The sequence below is a fragment of the Chiloscyllium plagiosum genome, unplaced genomic scaffold (genome assembly GCF_037043375.1).
Source record: "Chiloscyllium plagiosum isolate Xiang-an unplaced genomic scaffold, Cpla_swu_hap1 HiC_scaffold_45, whole genome shotgun sequence".
Taxonomy (NCBI): domain Eukaryota; kingdom Metazoa; phylum Chordata; class Chondrichthyes; order Orectolobiformes; family Hemiscylliidae; genus Chiloscyllium; species Chiloscyllium plagiosum.
In genome coordinates, this window is record NW_028270183.1 from 23,068,959 (window position 1) to 23,088,821 (window position 19,863).

Consider the following 19,863-nt stretch of genomic DNA (forward strand, 5'->3'; position numbering starts at 1 on the left):
CCCAAAATGGGGGAGTCCAAAACTAGAGGGCATTGTTTAAGGTGAGAGGGGAAAGATTTAAAAGGGACCTAAAGGGCAAATGTTTCACACAGAAGGTGGTGCGTGTATGGAATGAGCTGCCAGAGGAAGTGGTGGAGGCTGGTACAGTAACATTTAAAAGACATCTGGTTGAATACGAAGGGTTTAGCAGGATATGGGCCAAATACTGGTAAATGGAACTAGATTAATTTAGGATATCTGGTCAGCATGGACGAGTTGGACCAAAGTGTCTTTTTCCATGCTGTACACCTCTATGACTATCTTGACACTGCGGCATTATCTATCTTGCACTCAAGTGCCTAACTCTATCATGTGGTCAAATCTCTGGAGTTAGACTTAATTACACGATCTTGTGATTCACAGGAGAGAGGGCTGCCCGTGGAAGTATAGGATCTTGGTCTTTTCATTTGCAATTTCACTCCAGACTTTCATTCCAAACATCTGGCTGATGTATCGGAACCTTGTACTGAAGTGAGAAGTAGCATCATAGAAGCAGAGGCGTCCATTCAGCACATCGAGTCTGCTCCACCAATCAGATCATAGCTGATCATCTGCCTCACTGCTACCTTCATGCCCCTTGATCTCGTTAATTTCAAGGAATCGTATCAGTGTCTGTTGCAGCATGCATGTATAGCAGGTAATAGGAAAGGCAAATGGGATGTTGGTATTTATTGCTGAAGGAGCAGTGTAAAAGTAGGTAAGTGTGGCTGCCCCTGTATTAATGAGACTGCAGTCTTGGTCCCCTTACTTGTGGAGGGATGTATTTGCATTGGAGGCAGTTCAGAGGAGGTTCACTTGATTTATTCTAGAGTTGAGGGGTTTGTCTTATGAAGCCATATTGAGCAGTTTAAGCCTGTACTCACTGGAGTTTAGAAGAATGAGGAGAGATCTAGTTGAGGGATATATGCAGCTAAAGGAGATTGACAAAGGAGATGTAGAGATGATGTTTCCTCATGGGGCGATCTAGAATGTGAGGTTACAGTTTTAGGATAAGGAACAACAGATTTAAGGTAGTTGAGGGATTATTTCTCTCAAAACGTTGTGAATGTGTGAAATTCACTTCCCTAGAGTGTGATGGATGCAGGGGCACTAAATAAATCTGAAAAGAGATTTTTAATTCATAATGGGTGATGGGAAGTGTGTAGGAAAATGCAGCCAAGGCTGAGATGAGATCAGTCACTGTCATGTAAAATGGCAGAGCGGGTTTGAGGGGCTGAGTGGCCTACTCTTGCTTCTAGTTCTTATGACCTAAACATGAATTGAGCTTCTTCAAGTCTCTGTTGTGAAGATTTCCTCAGATTCACCTTCCTCTGAGTGAAGAAATTCCTCCTCATCTCAGTCTTAACCTCAGGTTGAAGGGTAAGCCATTTATGTCTTAGGCTGATCAGCCATGGACCACATTTTATCATGCCCTGTGAGAAATTTATAAGGTTGAATGATGTCAGCTATAATTCTCCAGAACTGTAGAATTTGGACTCAGGCCCTTTGTTCTCTCGAGACAATCCAGCCATCCCACATACGAGTCTAATGAACTTCCATTATACTCCTTCTGTAGCAAAGTGTTATATGAAAGCCAGATGTGAAATGACAAAGTTGACAGCACCAAAGGTGGCCATTCAGCCCACAGAATTTTTACTGGCTCTCTGCAAGAGCAACTCTACTGGTCCCATTTCCCTGCTTTCACTACGCTGTCTTATTTGGAGATAGAAGTCTTCATTCTTTGACATGAGAAAGAGGCAGAGTTACTTACACTAAATCCTTAACATCATTATGCAGAGTTTCAGTCTGTGCAACAAAGCTTCTTGGAGTTGGAATGAATTGTGTCTCTATTCTCGCCCTCCCTCTGAGTGCTAGAGTATGCATCCCAAACGAGGATGGGAGAATCAGGTCTGGAAGCTTCTCTTAATAAGGTTTACAGACAATTTCTCAAGCCAATAAATGGGATTTAAATAACTGTGCTCCTGCCTATGCATGTTTCTTAATCTGAAAAGGAATTGCATACATCCCAAATTAGCAATGACTTTGACTTCATTTGATACTGCAATATAGTATTAGTTCTGCATATGTTCACACAAGTTCAGACTGCTCCATGGTACTGTCTCATGGAATTATTGGGGGCCCTGCTTTAGGTGGAATATTCCTCTGAGGTCACATTTAGAGTAGTGACATCTGATCCAGAACGTGCTAATGCTGAGTGCCGTTAACTCATTCATTGCCAGTAACAGAATCTAAGAGAGTTTGGAAACTGTGGCTGATGAACTGTTATTTAACTAGTTTTTGATATCTATTCCATGGAGGGACATTACCAACGTATTTGCACTGGGGACAGGTGACTTGCCAAGTTGGAATTGAGACAATTGCAGAATGTGGGAGGAACAAGACCTGTTTAAGAAGTGTGGAAAGAATGGTAAATTTGTTAAAGGTTTAAGAAAAGGACTAATGCAACTGAAGGATCATTTGTGAGCAATGGATTAGCAGTTGGCTGGAGGGGCAAGGTTGGTCAAGGCTGGTGAGGGGTGGGATAAGGAAAACCGTAGATGGTGACCAGTTATGCCCATGTCGGTTTTTGAAAGAGCTATTCAGTGCCGTACCTCTACTTGTTTCTCTCTCTTATCCCCTATTCTTCGGATTTATGTTGCAGAAACAGGCCATTTGACCCAACTAGTCCTTGTCTATAACTCTTTTATGCCCCACTCAAGTTCCTATATCTGAATCTATTACTATGTCTCTCAATTCCCTACTTGCTATGAGCTGGTCCAGTTTCCCCCTAAACATTTCAATGCTGTTCACTTCAACCACTCCCCGGGTTAGTGAGTTCTACGTTCTCCTCACCCTTTGGATAAGGAAGTTTCATTTCGAATTCTCTGTTGGATTTCTTGGTGATCATTTTATATTCATGGCATCTCGTTCTGTCTTTCCCCCACAAGAGAAAGCATTGTCTCCGTGGGTCAACTCTATCAAAATCTTTCTTTGTTTTAATGACCTCTACTTGTCAACTCTCAGTCGCCTTTTTCCAAGAAAAATTGACGCAGCCTGTCAGTCTTTTCCTGATTTGTGTATCTTCACATTTTTTATGTCATCTTTATAAATCATCTCTGCTCTTTTCCTAAGACTTTTATATAACGTGATGACATGTCCCCCCAAGAACTACATGCCAAGTACATGTCCAGTTCCCTTTTGGATATTACTATTAAATGTGTTGCCACTGCCTTTACAAGCTGTGCCTTCCATAACTAAAACAATTCATTGCCCAAAAACGCATTCCTCTATCTGTCTTAAAGTGGTGACAAATTAAGCTGTCACTTAGGCATTGATCCTGGCTTACTCAACACTGTCAGCACTTTGATCTCAGGACACTGGATGGTATACAATGTTGTAACCCCTCACCCAACCAAAAAGTCAGTTTGCCATCACCTGGCAAATTGTTAGCAGATAAAGTTCAGCAGGAAGGTGGGGCTGACATGAATGCTTCATCTGCCGAAGGAGCAGCACTCAAAGCTTGTGATTTCAAGTAAACCTGTTGGTCTATAACCTGGTGTCATGTGACTTCTGACTTTGTCCTCCCGAATCCAATGCTGACACCTTTGCATCATGGTGTTGGGTGATGGCTAGAGAGGGTGTGGTATGGCCCTTATGAAAGAGAAGTGTCATTTCATTGGATGCAGATGAGAGAAAGTTCACTAGAATGATTCCTGATATGGAGGGATTGTCTTCTGAGCAAAAGCTAACTCATGGGAGTTTAGAAGAAAGAGAGGTTATCTCATTGAAACGTATAGGATTCTTAATGGCCTTAACAGGGTAAACACTGAAAGAATGTTTTTCCCCCCATGGGAGAGTCTAAGATCAGAGGGCATATTCTCAGAATTAGGGACACTAATTTAAGACTGAGATAAGGAGGAATTCCTTGAGGTTTATGTGTCATTGATACACAGCTGTGGGGGCAGTCCTTTTATATATTTTATGCTGAGAAAGATATTAGGTTAAAGGAAGCAGGCAGGAAAGTGGATGTGAGGAATATCAGATCATCCTTGATCCTGTTGAATGACGGAGCAGGCTAGATGGACCGAGTAGTCTATTGGCCCCATTTCTCATGGCCTTATGGCATGCCACCTGCCCAGTGCCACTGCTTTGACCATGGGGGTGGTATAGTTGCCTTGAGAAGCTGTCTTTAGAATGAGTTGTGTTTTGTTCAAAGGTGCTTTCTCTTTCACTCACATGAATAATGGGAATCTTGAAACTTGGCTAAAGTTTGTGGATGCTATGCATCCGTGTGAATTTTTGAGACCGATTGATAAATGTATGTTGAATGGACAAATCTAAGCAATTGGGGTCAAAATCGGGTGGATGGAGATGGACTTGTGGTATTGCTGTTATCAATTCTTTACTCTTTCGTGGAATGTAAGTATGCTGACTACCCAATGTTTCTTATGCATCTCGAAGTGCCCAGAGAACAGTTAAGAGTCATTCATATTGCTGAGAGTCTGGAATCACACGTAGGTTGGATCAGGTGAGAATGGCAGAATTCCTTCCTTAAACAGCAGTAGTGAACCAGGTGGGTTATTAGAACAGTCAGTGGTTATATATTCGCAACTGCGCCAACTGTTAACTCCAGATTTCTCTTGAATTCAAATTTCACCACTATCATGATAGGATACTAGCCCAGGCTTCTGGATTTTATTATTCATTCATAAGATGAGGGCATTGCTGGCTAGACAATTAAGAGTCGACCACATTGCTGTAGGTCTGGTGTCACATGTGGGGGTGGATGGCAGTTTCATTAGTTTCGAAGGTCATTAGTGAACCAGATGTGTTTTTCCAACAATTAACAATGGATTCATGATTATTATTCAAATTCTGCCATATGCTGTGGTGGGATTTGAACCTGGGTTTCTGGATTAACAGTCCAGTGATCACACTACTAGGCCATTGCTGTTTTTAGATTGCTAGATATTACCACTATGCCACCACCTCCACATGTACAACAGTTGAGCCTGCTCCCATTCCTATTTACCCTTTCTGCAGAGGTATTTGTGAACTAGAATCAGCATTGATGGGATGGGTTGAGATAGGCGTATGGTGGTAGTGTCGCTGGACTATTGATCCAGAGGTGATGTTCAGGGAATATGGGTTCAGAGCTCTGTGGCAACTGGCAAATATTAAATTCAGTTCATAAAATTTGGAACTGAAAATTGGTTTTTAATGCCCGCAAAACCTTTGTGGATTTGATAGAAACAGAGAGATTCTTGACTGGTTATCGAGAGTGGCATTGTAGCCGCAATAACATCAGCCAGGATCTTATTGAATGGCAGAACAGGCTGAAGGAATGGAATGGCTCATTCCTGCTCCAAATCGAAATGATTGTATAAAAAGGATCTTCCTAAATGCAGGTTGGTTATGTATGACTGACAGCACTTTTTCATTGGCATTTCAGTTGTCTTAAGATCAGGAAAAGTGCTTTATAATTGTCAGCCTTTTGACTTCATTGCGTTGTGCAGCCATTCTACCCTACCCAAGTCTGGTCTCTGTGACTCCAGTAGTACTCTTTGGATGATTATTTCTGGCCTCTGAAATGGCCCGTAAGCTGCTCAGCTCCTACATTTACAGAATAACTGGCAACAAGCAATAGCTGTCATCTTCCCAATGATGCCCACATCCTGGAAATGTTTCTTTTTAAGAAGTTTGGGATCTTTTGATTAGGGAGTAAAGTTCCTGTTTATTTCAGTGTGTTAGTTTTCAGATTGGTTGCAATGAGGGATTCAGGTATGTTGGGCTAGTGGGAATCTCTAGGTTTAGAATTCCTTTGGTTCGTTGACCCTCTTCAATCCACATTCTTTAAAGAGAAATGTTTCAAAATCTAGGAACAAATATTTTGTCTTGCTGGCAGGGCAGTTGGAATGTGTAGGATTAGTTGGTTAATCTAAATCACTTTCTGTGTCCCAGCTTGCTTTTAGAAAGGTGTCTTTATTTCTTGCTTTCTGACTTGCTCTACAAAATTATTTATGTCATTGCTGTGTTGGCAGGCAAGGCAAAGGGTGGTCTGAAAATTCTTGAATCGCAAATGTGTCTTTTGAAAAGAATCCTGAATTGGCTTATCGACAACTTTTGCTATTTTGCAGTCCTTTCAGTATCATGGCTCAGGTAATTGGATTCCTGAAGAAGGGCTTATGCCCAAAAACGTCGATTCTCCTGTTCCCTGGATGCTGCCTGACCTGCTGCGCTTTTCCAGCAACACATTTTCAGCTCTGATCTCCAACATCTGCAGACCTCACTTTCTCCTCAGGTAATTGGACCTGAGCATAAAAGTCAAAAGCTGGCTGTCGAGTTCAGCACTGAGGGAGTTCTGCACTGTCAGAGTGCTGCCTTTTCACTTGGGACAGTAAACTGATGCCCTGTCACCTCTCAAGTGATCATAAAATATCCCATGATGCCTTTTTAAAGAAGGGTCGGTTTTCCTCCCTGTGCCGTGACTATTAGTTATCTCTCAACCAATGTCGCTAAAACGCCTGATTTTGAGACTGTTTTAATGCTGTTGAGGAATCTTCCTATGCACAAGTTTGTCTGCTGCATAACCTGGATGACAGCAGTAACTGTATGCTTCCAACAACACTTCACCGGTTAAGACGTGCTGTAGACTGTTCTGAGGTTGAGAGAGTTACTAAATAAATGCTTTTCTTATTTTCAACTTTGGTTCTTGAGGAATCCTGTTGGTTGGTCTCCTGCTGCCCACTCCTCTCAATTAATGTGAATTGAGCAGGAAAGTGAGGTCAGGAAATTTAACATCAAGTCCCCAGCATTTTAAGTTTGAAGTCCAAAGTTTGCAATCTAGCTGGGAAGCTGGAATGATTTGTTTCTCCTTGGCTCCTTTCCCAGCAGTGTAGCATCCTGGGCCTTACCACTGACCAGAAACTGTATGGACTGCAGATGCTGGCGATCAGAATTGAGTGTGTGTTGCTGGAAAAGCACAGCAGGTTAGGCAGCATCCAAGAAGCAGAAAAGGTTTTTCTGTTGTATATTCAGTGTCACGATGCCAGAGCTTCCAAAATGAGGACTCCATTTTTCAGTTATATTGCTTGTAAGGTACAAACAAGGGACAGGAGTAAGCCATTAGGCTTTTCGAGCCTGCTCCACCATTCAATAAGATGGTGGCTGATCTGATTTTACCCTTGGCTGTATGTTCTTGCATGTCCCCGATGATCTTTCATCCTCAGGATAGTCAAGAATCTATCTACCTCTGCCTTAAAAATATTTAAATACTCTAACTTGGCCTTTTAGGGAAGAGCATTCCAAAGTCCTCAACTCTTGAGAAATTTTAAGATGTTCAACAACATCATGTATTGATTAGATTAGATTAGATTACTTACAGTGTGGAAACAGGCCCTTTGGCCCAACAAGTCCACACTGACCCTCCGAAGAGCAACCCACCCAGACCCATTCCCCTACATTTACCCCCTTCACCTAACACTACAGGCAATTTAGATTGGCCAATTCACCTAACCTGCACATTTTTGGACTGTGGGAGGAAACCGGAGCACCCGGAGGAAACCCACGCAGACACTGGGAGAATGTGCAAACTCCACACAGGCAGTTGCCTGAGACAGGAGGCAGCAGTGCTAACCACTGTGTCACTGTGCCGCCTTTAGTCTGGTCAAACATCTCAAGATGCTTCTATCGGAGAAACTTGCCCAATAGGTTGGAGATCACAAAATACAGCTCGAAGTGAAATTGACAGTTTATTGCAAGCGATATCGCTGGAAGACAAATTGACCCAGGCTGACACAGAACTGACAGTCTGCACAGACAGATCAGATTTTCTCCTCCCAGAGCTGAGGATGAGACCAGTTTTATAGTAATGCTGTACAATGACATTGATTAAGAAACGGGAAACTACAATGTTTCTGGAAATTGAGTAATTTAGTTGCAAGGGCACTAATTGGAAAACAGTTTATCGGATGAATGTTCCTTCACACAATGCAGCATTCTGACATTCATCTTCACAAGTAGGTACTAAAGTCTTTTCTGAAGTGCTGAGGTGCTTCCATTGTCCTGTTCCTGGAGCATGTCCTTGCTGGTGCCCCTCTGTCTGTCCTGCTCTTTGTGTGGCTTTTGTATTGCTTGCTTGTGAAACTGCCCTTAGGGCTTTGAGATCTCTGTCATGTCCATGGGAGCTTAAAGCGTATTCCATTATCTGTGTGCTGTTTGACCCAGTTTGTGAGTTGCTCGGGAATTCTGGGTGTCCTGGTACAATTTGGCCAATTTGCTTTTGTGGGCCTATCGTGGGTTAGCAAATCTTTTCCCACAGCTTCACAGAAACATTATTTGACAAAAAGAGTGACTGGGATCCAAAGACTTGAGTCATTAAGATTGGTAACTTGGTTATAGAGGCAGGGAATATCTTAGAGGGAAGTACTCAAGAGGCTTAGGAACAGAATGCCAGAGTCTAGGCAAGACTTCCAAAGGCAAGGGGCAGAACTGAAGATGCACAGAGACCTCGGAGTGTGTTAGGAGATAGGAAGAGGAACCTGAAAGCTGTTGGAAAGTTTTCTTGGCATGCACGAGGCCTATTGCACGTTGGCAGGAAGGTAGTGTGGCTGTCTGATGGCTACTGTGTTCATACATCCTTTATACTACGTAGTGAGCATGAAGGTGGTTTCTGTTGAAGCAGACTGGGAGTGTACACTTTTCTCTAGTTGCACTTGCTTGAAGAGTCTGCCGACCACAAGGTCTTCAGATCCTGAAAATCGATACAGCTGGCAAAGGTGTACCTTTCTGTGGTGCCTGACCGCTCCCACAGAATATCCCACACACTGCCTCACCATCTGTAGCTTTTGGGTAATGTTGGTTGAGGGATAAATGATTGCTTTGGACACCAAGCAAGATGCTTGTAAGCTGCAGCATCTTTTACATCCACCTGAGAGGAGGATGAGGTGTGGGTTTAACATGCAATGTTAACAAAGTTCAAACAAAATTGGCTTCTTTGACCATCTACCACTCGCTCAGTACTTTGGTGAGCCGTCTGACTGAATCTGTGGCTTGAGTGTCTTGAGTTTGTCTTGAACCCACAGCCTACTTCTGTCTAAGAAATGAAAATGCATTAAGCTGCAGCTGATTACTCTCATGGATAGACATAATGTGGATCACATTACTTTCTTCTACGGGTAACACACTGTGGTATGGTGCTAACAGCCCTCTGTAACCTCCTGTTACTTAACTCTCTGTAGCACTCCCCTTGCACATCAGACGATCAGAGTGTTGGAATCGCAATGAGTGCCGTAGTCATCCTCTGCCTTCTAATTCTGTTAACTGAGCCCAAAATCTATATGAAAGTACTTTAGTAGAGGCAGTAGAATTAAAGAGGTTCTTTCTGAAATCTCTCAGATTTTCAGGAGCTCTGTATAACTGTGTGCATCGCGGAATCTGTCGTGGGAGTTGGTTTGAGTATGAGCCTGCATTAAAGCTGCCTTTGTCTGCAGCATGGTGTGATGTGGGCTAGGCACTGATTGAGACAGTGCTAGCACTGTGCCATGACTTTGGTTGAAGTACACACCCATTAAGCATTTCCCCATAATCAAGACTGGGCCTCCTGACCTGTAGAAGTCTTTGCACCTGGATCAGTCGCAGTGTTCAAAAATGCAGGCAATTCTGAGCATGTGGTGTTCTTGGTGGCCATTCCTTCAGCTGCCAAGGCACTTAACTCTGAAGGGGACCTTTTGGCTCATTGTGTCCATACTGCTTCTCTGCAACGGCCTCCCTAAATAACTTTATTGTGCTCTCCTCATTCAAGAATTTGTTTAAAATCCAACTCTTTGACCAAGCTTTGGATCACCTTCTCATAGCATCTTAAGTGGCTCCACATTTAATTATGCTTCTCTGAAGTAGGACATTTTACTGTGTAGGAGATGCTATATAAATTCAAATTTGTGCTGTCAGTAGCAGTACCCATCTCAACAAATGTGTGTGCTGTTTAATGGCTGATTGTTTTCTTCCCTTACAGACTACTTTGAATACTGGGTAGAGTGGTGTTTCTGTAAATTCCAACTTGGTTTCACTTCATCACCCTCCCTCTGTGTGCTTTAAGGCTGTCAACCTCCTTCAGTATTAATGTGAGGTAGAGTCAATCCAGAGTTAAGGCCCAGCCTGATTCTTGAAACTATTTTGTACTTTCTCTTGCCGAGTTGGTAATACAGTCATGTAGCACAGAAATAGACTCTTCAGTCCAACCAGTCCATGTCAACCATAATCCCAAACTAAACTAGTCCCACCTACCTGCACTTGGCCCATATCCCTTCAAACATTTTTTATTCATGTACTTATCTAAATGTCTTTTAAGCATTGTAACTGTACTTGCTTGTGCAACTTTCTATGGAAATTCATTCCATGGTATGCACCACACTCTGTAAAACATTTGCCCTTGGGCAAATCTTTTTCCTCTTACCTTAAAAATATTTTCCTTAGTCTTGAAATCCCCCACCCTAGAGAAACGGTGTATCCCTCATGATTTTATAAATCTCTAAGGTCACCTTTCAGCCTCCTATGTTCCAGTGAAAAATGTCCAAACCTAACCTGCCTCCTCTTCTCATTCAAAGCCTCCATGCCCAGCAACATCCCACTCTTCTGAACTCTCTGAACCTTCCTATAACAGGGTGGCCAAAACTGCACAGTATAAGGGTGGCTCAGTGGCAACTGTCTGTGTGGAGTTTGCACATTCTCCCAGTGTCTGCATTGGTTTCCTCCGGGTGCTCCGGTTTCCTCCCACAGTCCAAAGATGTGCAGGTTAAGTGAATTGGCCAATCTAAATTGCCTGTGATGTTAGGTGCATTAGTTAGGGGAAAATGTAGGGGAATGATCTGGGTGGGTTGCTCTTCAGAGGATCGGTGTGGACCTGTTGGGCCTAAGGGCCTGATTTCACACTGTAGGGGAATCTAATCTAATCTAATTACAAAAGTAAAACCACATCTGGATGGGTATATTAATAGGAAGGGTTTAGAGGATATGGGCCAAGTGCTGGCAAATGGGACTAGATTAGGTTAGGATACCAGACAGTTGCCTGAGGTGGGAATTGAACCCAGGTCTCTGGCGCTGTGAGGCAGCAGTGCTAACCACTGTGCCGCCCACCAGGGAAAACAGCCCCAGCCTATTCAGCCTCTCCCTGTAGCTCAAATCCTCCAACTCTGGCAACATCCTTGTTAAATGTTTTCTGAACCCTTACAAGTTTCACAACATCCTTCTGATAGGAGGAAGACCAGAATTGCGCACAATGTGGCCTAACCATTGTCCTGGACGGCTGCAACATGAAGGAGATTTCAAGGAGATTGGGTAAAAGAGCAAGAGTAAATTCCTTTTAAAGCAGGAGTTGCTGTGATCTTGAATGATTTGGCTGAACAGGCCATGGAAGGCGATTCAATATGAACTAGAAAAGACAATTGGGTGTATATTTGAAAAGGTAAATTTTCAAAATTATGGGGCTGAGCTGAGAGGAATAGGATAAACTGGAAAGAGCTTGTAGAGACATGATGGATCGAATGACCTGCTGCTGCAAAGTAAACTGACAAAGTATTTAAGATCAGCAATCCACTGCATTCAAGAAGACAGCAGCCAAACGAAGTATCAATTCTGACTCACTGACTACTATCAGGATGAATGCAACTCACATGCCATTGAGGTTCACTGTTGCCGTTAGGGCATTAACTCCTGTTCTGTTGCTTAATTAGCAGATCAATACCCCTTTTGATGCGTCACTGAGCAGAACATGAGGTAGCGATGAAATGATAAGAAAATAATCAGTCATTATCATCGTAACTTCACTTCCCCCGGACTGTGCAGTCCACAGGTTGGTTGTGATAAGTTTACTATGAGGTTGGCATTGGCAAAGTTGGTTTAGCTGTGCTTTTTCAGATGCCAGAAGTTGCTCACAGTTTTAGCTGGCAATAATGGCAAGCTGTGGTCACAAATTCTTGGCCGTTAAACAAATGCATTTAGAAAAAACTTACACTGCCTGGCAAACCTCTGGCAGAATGTTTTGAGCAAAATCGTTGGTGTTCTTTCCTGTATTGTAGTTTACTTGGAAAGCTTTGGCAAATTGCCACGTGCGAAACTTCATTTAAAAAAAAGTGGCATTCAATCCTGGTCAATTACTTGGGATTGTGTAGAAATAAAAAAAAGTTGTGTGAGAGTGAGTTGAGTTTTAGATTGGATGAAGGTAAGTATGTTGAGATGAATCCCATAGGATCAGGGCAGAGTTTCTAATCATTATTAACAATATTGCCAAGAGAGTTAGCGTGAATGAGATCTTCTAAAGTTGTAAGCACAAGAACAAATTTTGAGGTATTGTTGGGCTAGGGTTTAATGTATGTCAGGCGTTTACGGTGTAATTAATTAATTTTAGTTTACAAGAATGGCTCCACGGATGAGAAGCTTCAGTTATGAATTTAGACTGGGGCACCTATGAAGTTCACCTAGGAAAGGAAAAAGCTGAGAGGTGTTTTCAAAATCACAAGGTGGTTGAACAGAGATAGGGAGAAATGGTTCCTGTGTACAAGGGTCAAGAATAAGAGGCACAGTTTGTGATTTACAGAAGACGAGTGAGGAATTTTCACACAGCGAGTGCTTAGGATCTAAAATACATTCTCTGGAATTCTGGTGGGGGAAGTTTCAATCCAAACATTCAAGAGATGATGATTTAAATATAAATCAATGTGCAGGGGTAGGAGTGGGAGAGTGACACCAAGTTGTGATGGTTGTTTGGAGAGCCAGTGCTGGCACAGTGGACCAAATGGCCGCCACCTGCATCATAGCAGTTTTGTGAAAACTATCATCGCTGGAGCAGTAGGTGCTGAGGCAGCTAAAGGATTCAAAACGCTTGCACTGTTGTATGGACATGTTGAGAGTGATGTTTAACCTTACAGAAGTTTGGCACGTCGGTCTAACAGATGCGAGTTGTGAAAATGCCCTAAATAGAACTTCACTGGGACATTAGAAAGGAAAAGGCTGCAGGCACAACAGTTATAACGTGGTGAAGAAAAACTAGAGAAAATAAATGTTCCTTTACTGCAGCATTCGAGTTCAAATCAAGAAAGGTTGCACTTTACAATGCAGATCATATTTGGAAGTCTGTGCTCAACGTTGTATATTACATCATGTAAAATATATATCTACATTGGAGATAGGATCATTATAAGTGTGGAAAGGGAGAGTGTGTGAGAAAGCCCTAAAGTATTAGTCTAAAAGAATGATTATGATTAGGGGGGTGGAATGTAAAGTCTTTGCTCAATTAATCAAATAACCTCAGTTAAGTAGGGGTAGAGAGAAGCAGATTTTCTTAGTGAAGATAAGAGAAAGTGAAAGTGTGAAAAATCATGAAGAGATTTGAAAGAGTGAATAAAGAGAAACACTTTTTCTGGCAGGGGAGATGGAAATGGAGTGATCAGATTTGAGGTAATTGGAAAAAGAACCAGAGGTAAGATGAGAAGAGAATTTTCTTTCTGCATTGAGTTATGATCTGGAACCAACTGCCTGAAAGCATAATGGAAAGTAGACTTGACATTTTGAAAAAGAATTGCGTAGACGAGAGGGAAAATGTTTTGACACACTGCAGGCAAGAGCAAGGGTATGGGACTAATTGGATAGTCCTGCTAAAGAGCTGGTGCAGATCGATGGGATAAATGCCCTCGTTCAGAATCTGTGGATGCTGTTTAATGATCTGCTTGCAGACAAAAATAATGATCTATTCAAGGAATTCATAAAGTTTATACAACAGGATCTATTAACATATAATAAAAATGTTGGCAGTGACAAAATAAGCGCATTCTTTTTCTCATCTGCATTTTGAAAAAATAATGTAATAGAAATATAAGTTTATTTATTTAGTTTTCAGTTTTCTGATTTATAAGTGCTATGTTCCAAATAAGTTTGGAAGAGCAGTGAGGAATTCCATGCACTAGAGAAGCACAGATCTCCAGCTAAATACCTTATTTTTTCCAGTCTTTTAAACTTATTTCAAAGTTGTCGAGGGTTTGCCCTCTCTGATGCAAGAAGCCTTTGTTATCCTTCATGGCCTGTGTGCCTTAGACAGAGAAGGCTGTTTGTTTAGGACTTTAAGACTTCCATTGTTCAGTGTAGTTAGAGTCATAGAGATGTACAGCATGGAAACAGATCCTTTGGTCCAATGCATCTGTGTCAACCAGATATCCTAAATTAATCTAGTTCCATTTGGCCCATAACTCTCAACCCTTCCTATTCATTTACTCATCCAGATGCCTTTTAAAAGTTGTAATTGTATCTGCCTCTACCACTTCCTCTGGCAGCTCATTCCATACACACACCATGCCCTGTGTGAAAACATAGTCCCTTAAGTCCTTTTTATATCTTTTCCCTCTCACCTTCAACCTATACCTTCTAGTTTTGAACTCCTAGTTTTGACCTTGTCTATTCACCCTATCCATGCCCCTCAAGATTTTATAAATCTCTATACGGTCACCCTTAGCTCCAGGGAAAATAGCCCTAGCCTGTTCAGCCTCTTCCTACCAACCCTTGTAAACCTTTTCTGAATCCCTTCAAGTTTAACAACAACTTTCCTGTAGCAGGGAGACCAGAATTGAGTGCATTATTCCAAAAGTGGCCTAACCAATGTCCTCTACAGCCTCAACATGACATCTCCTATACTCAACGTGCTGACCAATACAATTGGAGATTTTCTTTGTTTAAACATACCGTATTGCCTAAAATCTCTTGACTTGCCATCCATTTGTGTTTTGAAGTGCATTCATTCTTGTTCATTTTACATTCATTCAACATTCACGCCCACCAATACTGATAGAGTGAGCCGTATACAAGCATCACCTCACCAAGGCTCCTTCAATAGTGTCTTTCAAACTCGACCTCTACTACCTAGAAGGACAAAGGCAGTAGATAAATAGGTGCACCAACACCTACAAGTTCCCCTCCAACTTGGAACTGCATCACCGTTGCTTTGCTGTCACCAAGTCAAAATCCTGGGACACCATCCTTGTCAGCACTGAGTGGGTCTTTTTGTTCAGAATTTCTAGTGTGGAAACCGGCTCTTTGGCCCAACAAGACCACACTGACTCTCTGAAGAGTAATCCACCCAGACCCATACCCTACCTATATTTACCCCTGTTTAATGACCTACTCTAGGGGCAATTTAGCATGGCCAATTCACCTTTGGATTGTGGGAGGAAACCGGAGCACCTGGAGGGGCGAATGTGCAAACTCCACACAGACGGTCACCCGAGGCTGGAATCGAACCTGGGACCCTGGTGCTGTGAAGACACTGAACCGCTGTGATGCCCTTCACCCCAATGTCTACAACAGTTCAATGGTGGCAGCTTGTCATTACTTTTTCCAGGGCAGTTAGGGATAGGCAGTGAATGATATCACTAGCCAATGACAACCATAACCCAGGAATAGAAAAAAAAAGTGCTTGATGACGTTTCTACCCCTGAATTCCCTTTGAAACCATGTGACACCCCAAATTAATCATATATCCACAATCCTTCATTGCCACTGATTCACAATCCTATAACTGCCTAGCAGGGTCTTCACCACAGGTACTGCAAAAAATCAAGAAGGTGGCTCACTACAATATTGTCGTGCAGCTAGGGGTGAGAAAAATGCTGGCTTTGATAGCGGCGCGTATCTTCAGAGTGACTTTTTTTTTTAAATGTGCAGTTTACATAATCATGTGGCAGAATTTTTTAAGATTGAGCTGAAAAGCCATCTCACTGGGAGTGGGTGTGGGAAGGACACTTGTAGCAGCAGTTAGTTGCTGCTTCATACTGGCATCTCCTGTTACTACTTTTTCACTCGTATATCCATGACATGGCAGATATTTCAGGGAAGCCCATCTCATCCGAGAAGGCTCACTTGTTCCTCTGGATACTCTAGCCATGACTCGGAGGTTTGATTATACCTCATATGAAGATCTGCAGATGACCCTCTGATTGTGTTTTGAAGAATTGGCATTGTTCAGTCAGAAACCAAAACGTGCTCAACGGTTACTTGAATCAAAATGTGTTTTTTTTCCAGCCCTGGGACAGCTGGTAACACCTGAGCCCCGTGAAAGTTATAGTGCCACTTCACAAGCTTAGCACACAAGCCAAGCTGACTCTCTAGTGTAGTACCAAAGAAGCCCTCACTGTCAGAGATGCTGTTGTTCAGACGAAACATTAAACCATGGTGCAATCTGCTCATTTAGGTTCGATACAAGTGATCCCACAAGCGGGGTCCTCAGTGTCTTAATGAACATTAATTGTAGAACACCAAAATAGGACTGCAGATGCTGGAGATCAGAGTTGAAAAGTGTGGCACTGGCAAAGCACAGCAGGTCAGGCAGCATCCGAGAGCAAAAGAGTCTACGTTTTGGGCATAAGCATGATCGTGTATTGCTGCAACGTCCTTGGAATTTGAAAGGCAGTTTTTCTGGTAGATGAAAACATGGTCAGTTTTCACTTTTGGCGAAGATGCTATACGCAATTAATGAGGTTGATTACATTTGTGTTCTTTCCTTTCCTTTAGGGTAGCGACAGACCACAATGTGGATAACACCACGGCTATACTAAGGGAGTGGCTGGTGAATGTACAGGGACTTTACCATTCTGTCGAATGGCGACCTATGGATGAGCCAAAGTGAGTCCAGATGCTGGCTACAGCCCAGGACATCTTAACCCATTAGCTTTAGGCAGTCTCTTTCCATGAATAACTGCTCAGTCTTGTTATTCTCAATAGGATAACAGCCTCATTTTCATCGGACATTAACTATGTGACCATCTCCAGTGTGGACATAGAGCAGCTGACCAGTGAGAGTATTTTGACTGATATGAGTGTGACAATACTATGGCTTTAAGAAGTTATTTTGTCCTGCTTTGTTTTTATAGGGTGGCGAGCGGTCTGCTCAAAGCTAATAAAACAGCATGTGAGGCCTTGGTTTTTTTTAACAAGTTGGAACAGTACAAGCAGCCTGAATGCCTTAATGTTGTGCCGGCCTTTTATCCTATTCTAAGATCAGACTAACCTACATACCCTTCATTCTACCATCGTCCAAATGCCTATCCAAGAGTCGCTTAAATGTCCCTAATGGATGTGACTCTACTACCACTGCCGGCAGTGCATTCCACGCACCCACCACACTCGTGTGAAGAACCTACCTCTGACATCTCCCCTAAACCTTCCTCAGTTGCCTTAAAATTGTGCCCCTTCGTGACAGGCATTTCTGCCATGGGAAAAAGTGTCTGGCTATCCACTCTATCCATGCCTCTCACCATCTTGTACATCTCTATCAAGTCACCTCTCATCCTCCTTTGCTCCAATGAGAAAAGCTGGAGCGCTCTCACTCTTAGTTCATAAGACATGCCCTCCAGTCCAGGCAGCACTATGGTAAATCTCTCTTTTTTAGCTTTCAGCAGCATTTGCTGCTGGGGTCTCGAAGCTAAATGTACAATGTGTTATTCCTCTCTCTGTTACAGTTAAAGGTTGGGGGTTCTCTTTCTGCTGCTAGAATTGTATGTGAGACAATCTGTGCTGCTATAGGATGTTACTATATTGGAATAGTTACTATTTAGTAGTAAAATATTGTATTGTTCTGTTAAGTTTTCCAATAGAGTTAAGTTTTTCCAATCTCTTCCTTCTTCTGGTGTATTTTAATAATATGAATGAAGTGTATTTTGCTTCAAGACTGGTAGTTTGACCAATCGAGTTGCATCTGGAACCCTAATAACTTATCGAGTTAGGATTGAGGCAGTTTTAATATATTTTGAGGGGTTTGGCCTGGTCCATAACTGAACCACAAAAAAGTTAGCTGTCGGTCCTTGTACCATTGAGTAACAGCTGCAAGAAGAGATTCCCTTCACTCGATCAGAAAGTAGGTTTTCCACAGTGCCAAGCAGTCTCTATTCGTAGCAGCTACTGTTCAGGTGTACCAGCTCACCACAGTTGCCTCTAGCTGCATGTTAGACTGAGTCATCTCAAGGTATTTTTTAAAAAATGAATGAGATATCCGCATTTATTGTCAATTTCTAATTACCCAGCGACCAGTTAAGAGTCATCCACTTTGCTTTGTGTTTGGAGTCATACGTAGGTCAGACTGAGTGACGATGGCAGATTTCCTTCCTGAAAGGATATCATTGAACCAGATAGGTTTTCACAGTGATCACTGATAGTTACATAGCTGTCATTAGGCTAGTTCTCTCTTCCAGATTTTTATTGAGTTCAAATTTCATCACCTGCCAGGGTGGAATTTTAACCAATGTCCCCAAAATGTTAGCCTGGCATATTGGAATACTGATTGAATGACATTGTCACAAAACCACTGTTTTCCCCTTTGGATTGTTTGGGTGCCAGGCACTCAATTCACTGGCATATCATATGGCAAACCCCACTGAGATGTTGATAACTAAAACGGGAGGCCAAAGAACTTTCCAGGGAAAGATCAGTCTTGTTGAGGTGTTGAAGTTGAGGTATTCAATGTAGACTATCAGTGATGGCTTTTTTTTTTTTTAACCCCTGTTGTCTTCACCAAAGGATGAGTTTGGTGCAAGGATGAGGATCCTCGTTTGCAGCAGTGTAGAGTGCAGTCTCCTCTTGATATGGTACAAATGGTAGTGTTGTGTAGACCAGTATGTTTGTGCTTGAGTTTTTAAAAAATTGCAGTCAATGCTGTCTAGGTAACATTTCACTTTCAGCCTCTAGTGCTCATTTCACACTGTCTACTTATTGAGTGTCTTCACTCGTTGGCGCTCCCGTGATGCAATTAGGTCAAGGAATTCCAAACATTATGAAGGAACCAGAGATACAAGGCCAAGTCCGAATGGTTTCACCTTGGAGTTGGTCATAGAGTCATAGAGATGTACAGCGTGGAAACAGACCCTTCGGTCCAACCTGTCCATGCCGACCAGATATCCCAACCCAATCTAGTCCCACCTGCCAGCAACCGGCCCATATCCCTCCAAATCCTTCCTATTCATATACCCATCCAAATGAGTCTTAAATGTTGCAATTGTACCAGCCTCCACTACATCCTCTGGCAGCACATTCCTTACATGTACCATCCTCTGCCTGAAAAGGTTACCCCTTAGGTCTCTTTTATATCTTTCCCCTCTCACCCTAAACCTATGCCCTCTAGTTCTGGACTCCCCGATCCCAGGGAAAAGACTTTGTCTATTTATCCTATCCATGCCCCTCATAATTTTGTAAACCTCAATAAGGTCACCCCTCAGCCTCCGACGCCCCAGGGAAAACAGCCCCAGCCTGTTCTGCCTCTCCCTGTAGCTCAGATCCTCCAACCCTGGCAACATCCTTGTAAATCTTTTCTGAACCCTTTCAAGTTTCACAACATCTTTCCGATAGGAAGGAGACCAGAATTGCGCGCAATATTCCAACATTGGCCTAACCAATGTCCTGTACAGCAGCAACATGACCTCCCAACTCCTGTACTCAATACTCTGACCAATAAAGGAAAGTACACCAAACGCCTTCTTCACTATTCTATCTATCTGCGACTCCACTTTCAAGGAGCTATGAACCAGCAACACTCTCTAGGACCTTACATAGATTAGCTGCAGAGCTGGGCTGAGAGGTGGAAAATAGAGTTTAATGTGGACAAGTGGTCGGAGTAATCGGAATGCAAAGTACTGGGCTAATGGTAAGATTCTTGGTAGTGTAGATGAGCAGAAAGATCTCTGTGTCCATGTACACATCCTTGAAAGTTGCCACCTAGGTTCACAGGGTTGTTAAGAAGGCAGTGTTTTAGCTTTTATTAATAGAGGGATCGAGTTCCGGAACCATGAGGTTATGCTACAGCTGTACAAAACTCTA

General features: G+C 42.6%; 1 protein-coding gene across 1 annotated transcript in view; it reads left to right on the forward strand.

The window, feature by feature from the left end:
- LOC122552171 (procollagen galactosyltransferase 1) overlaps nucleotides 1–19,863 on the forward strand; it is a 60,322-nt gene that overhangs the window by 17,425 nt on the left and 23,034 nt on the right. The window contains exon 2 of the mRNA XM_087983234.1: nucleotides 16,570–16,680. Coding sequence (XP_087839360.1) covers nucleotides 16,570–16,680 — 111 coding nt within the window. The remainder of the gene's footprint in view (nucleotides 1–16,569; nucleotides 16,681–19,863) is intronic.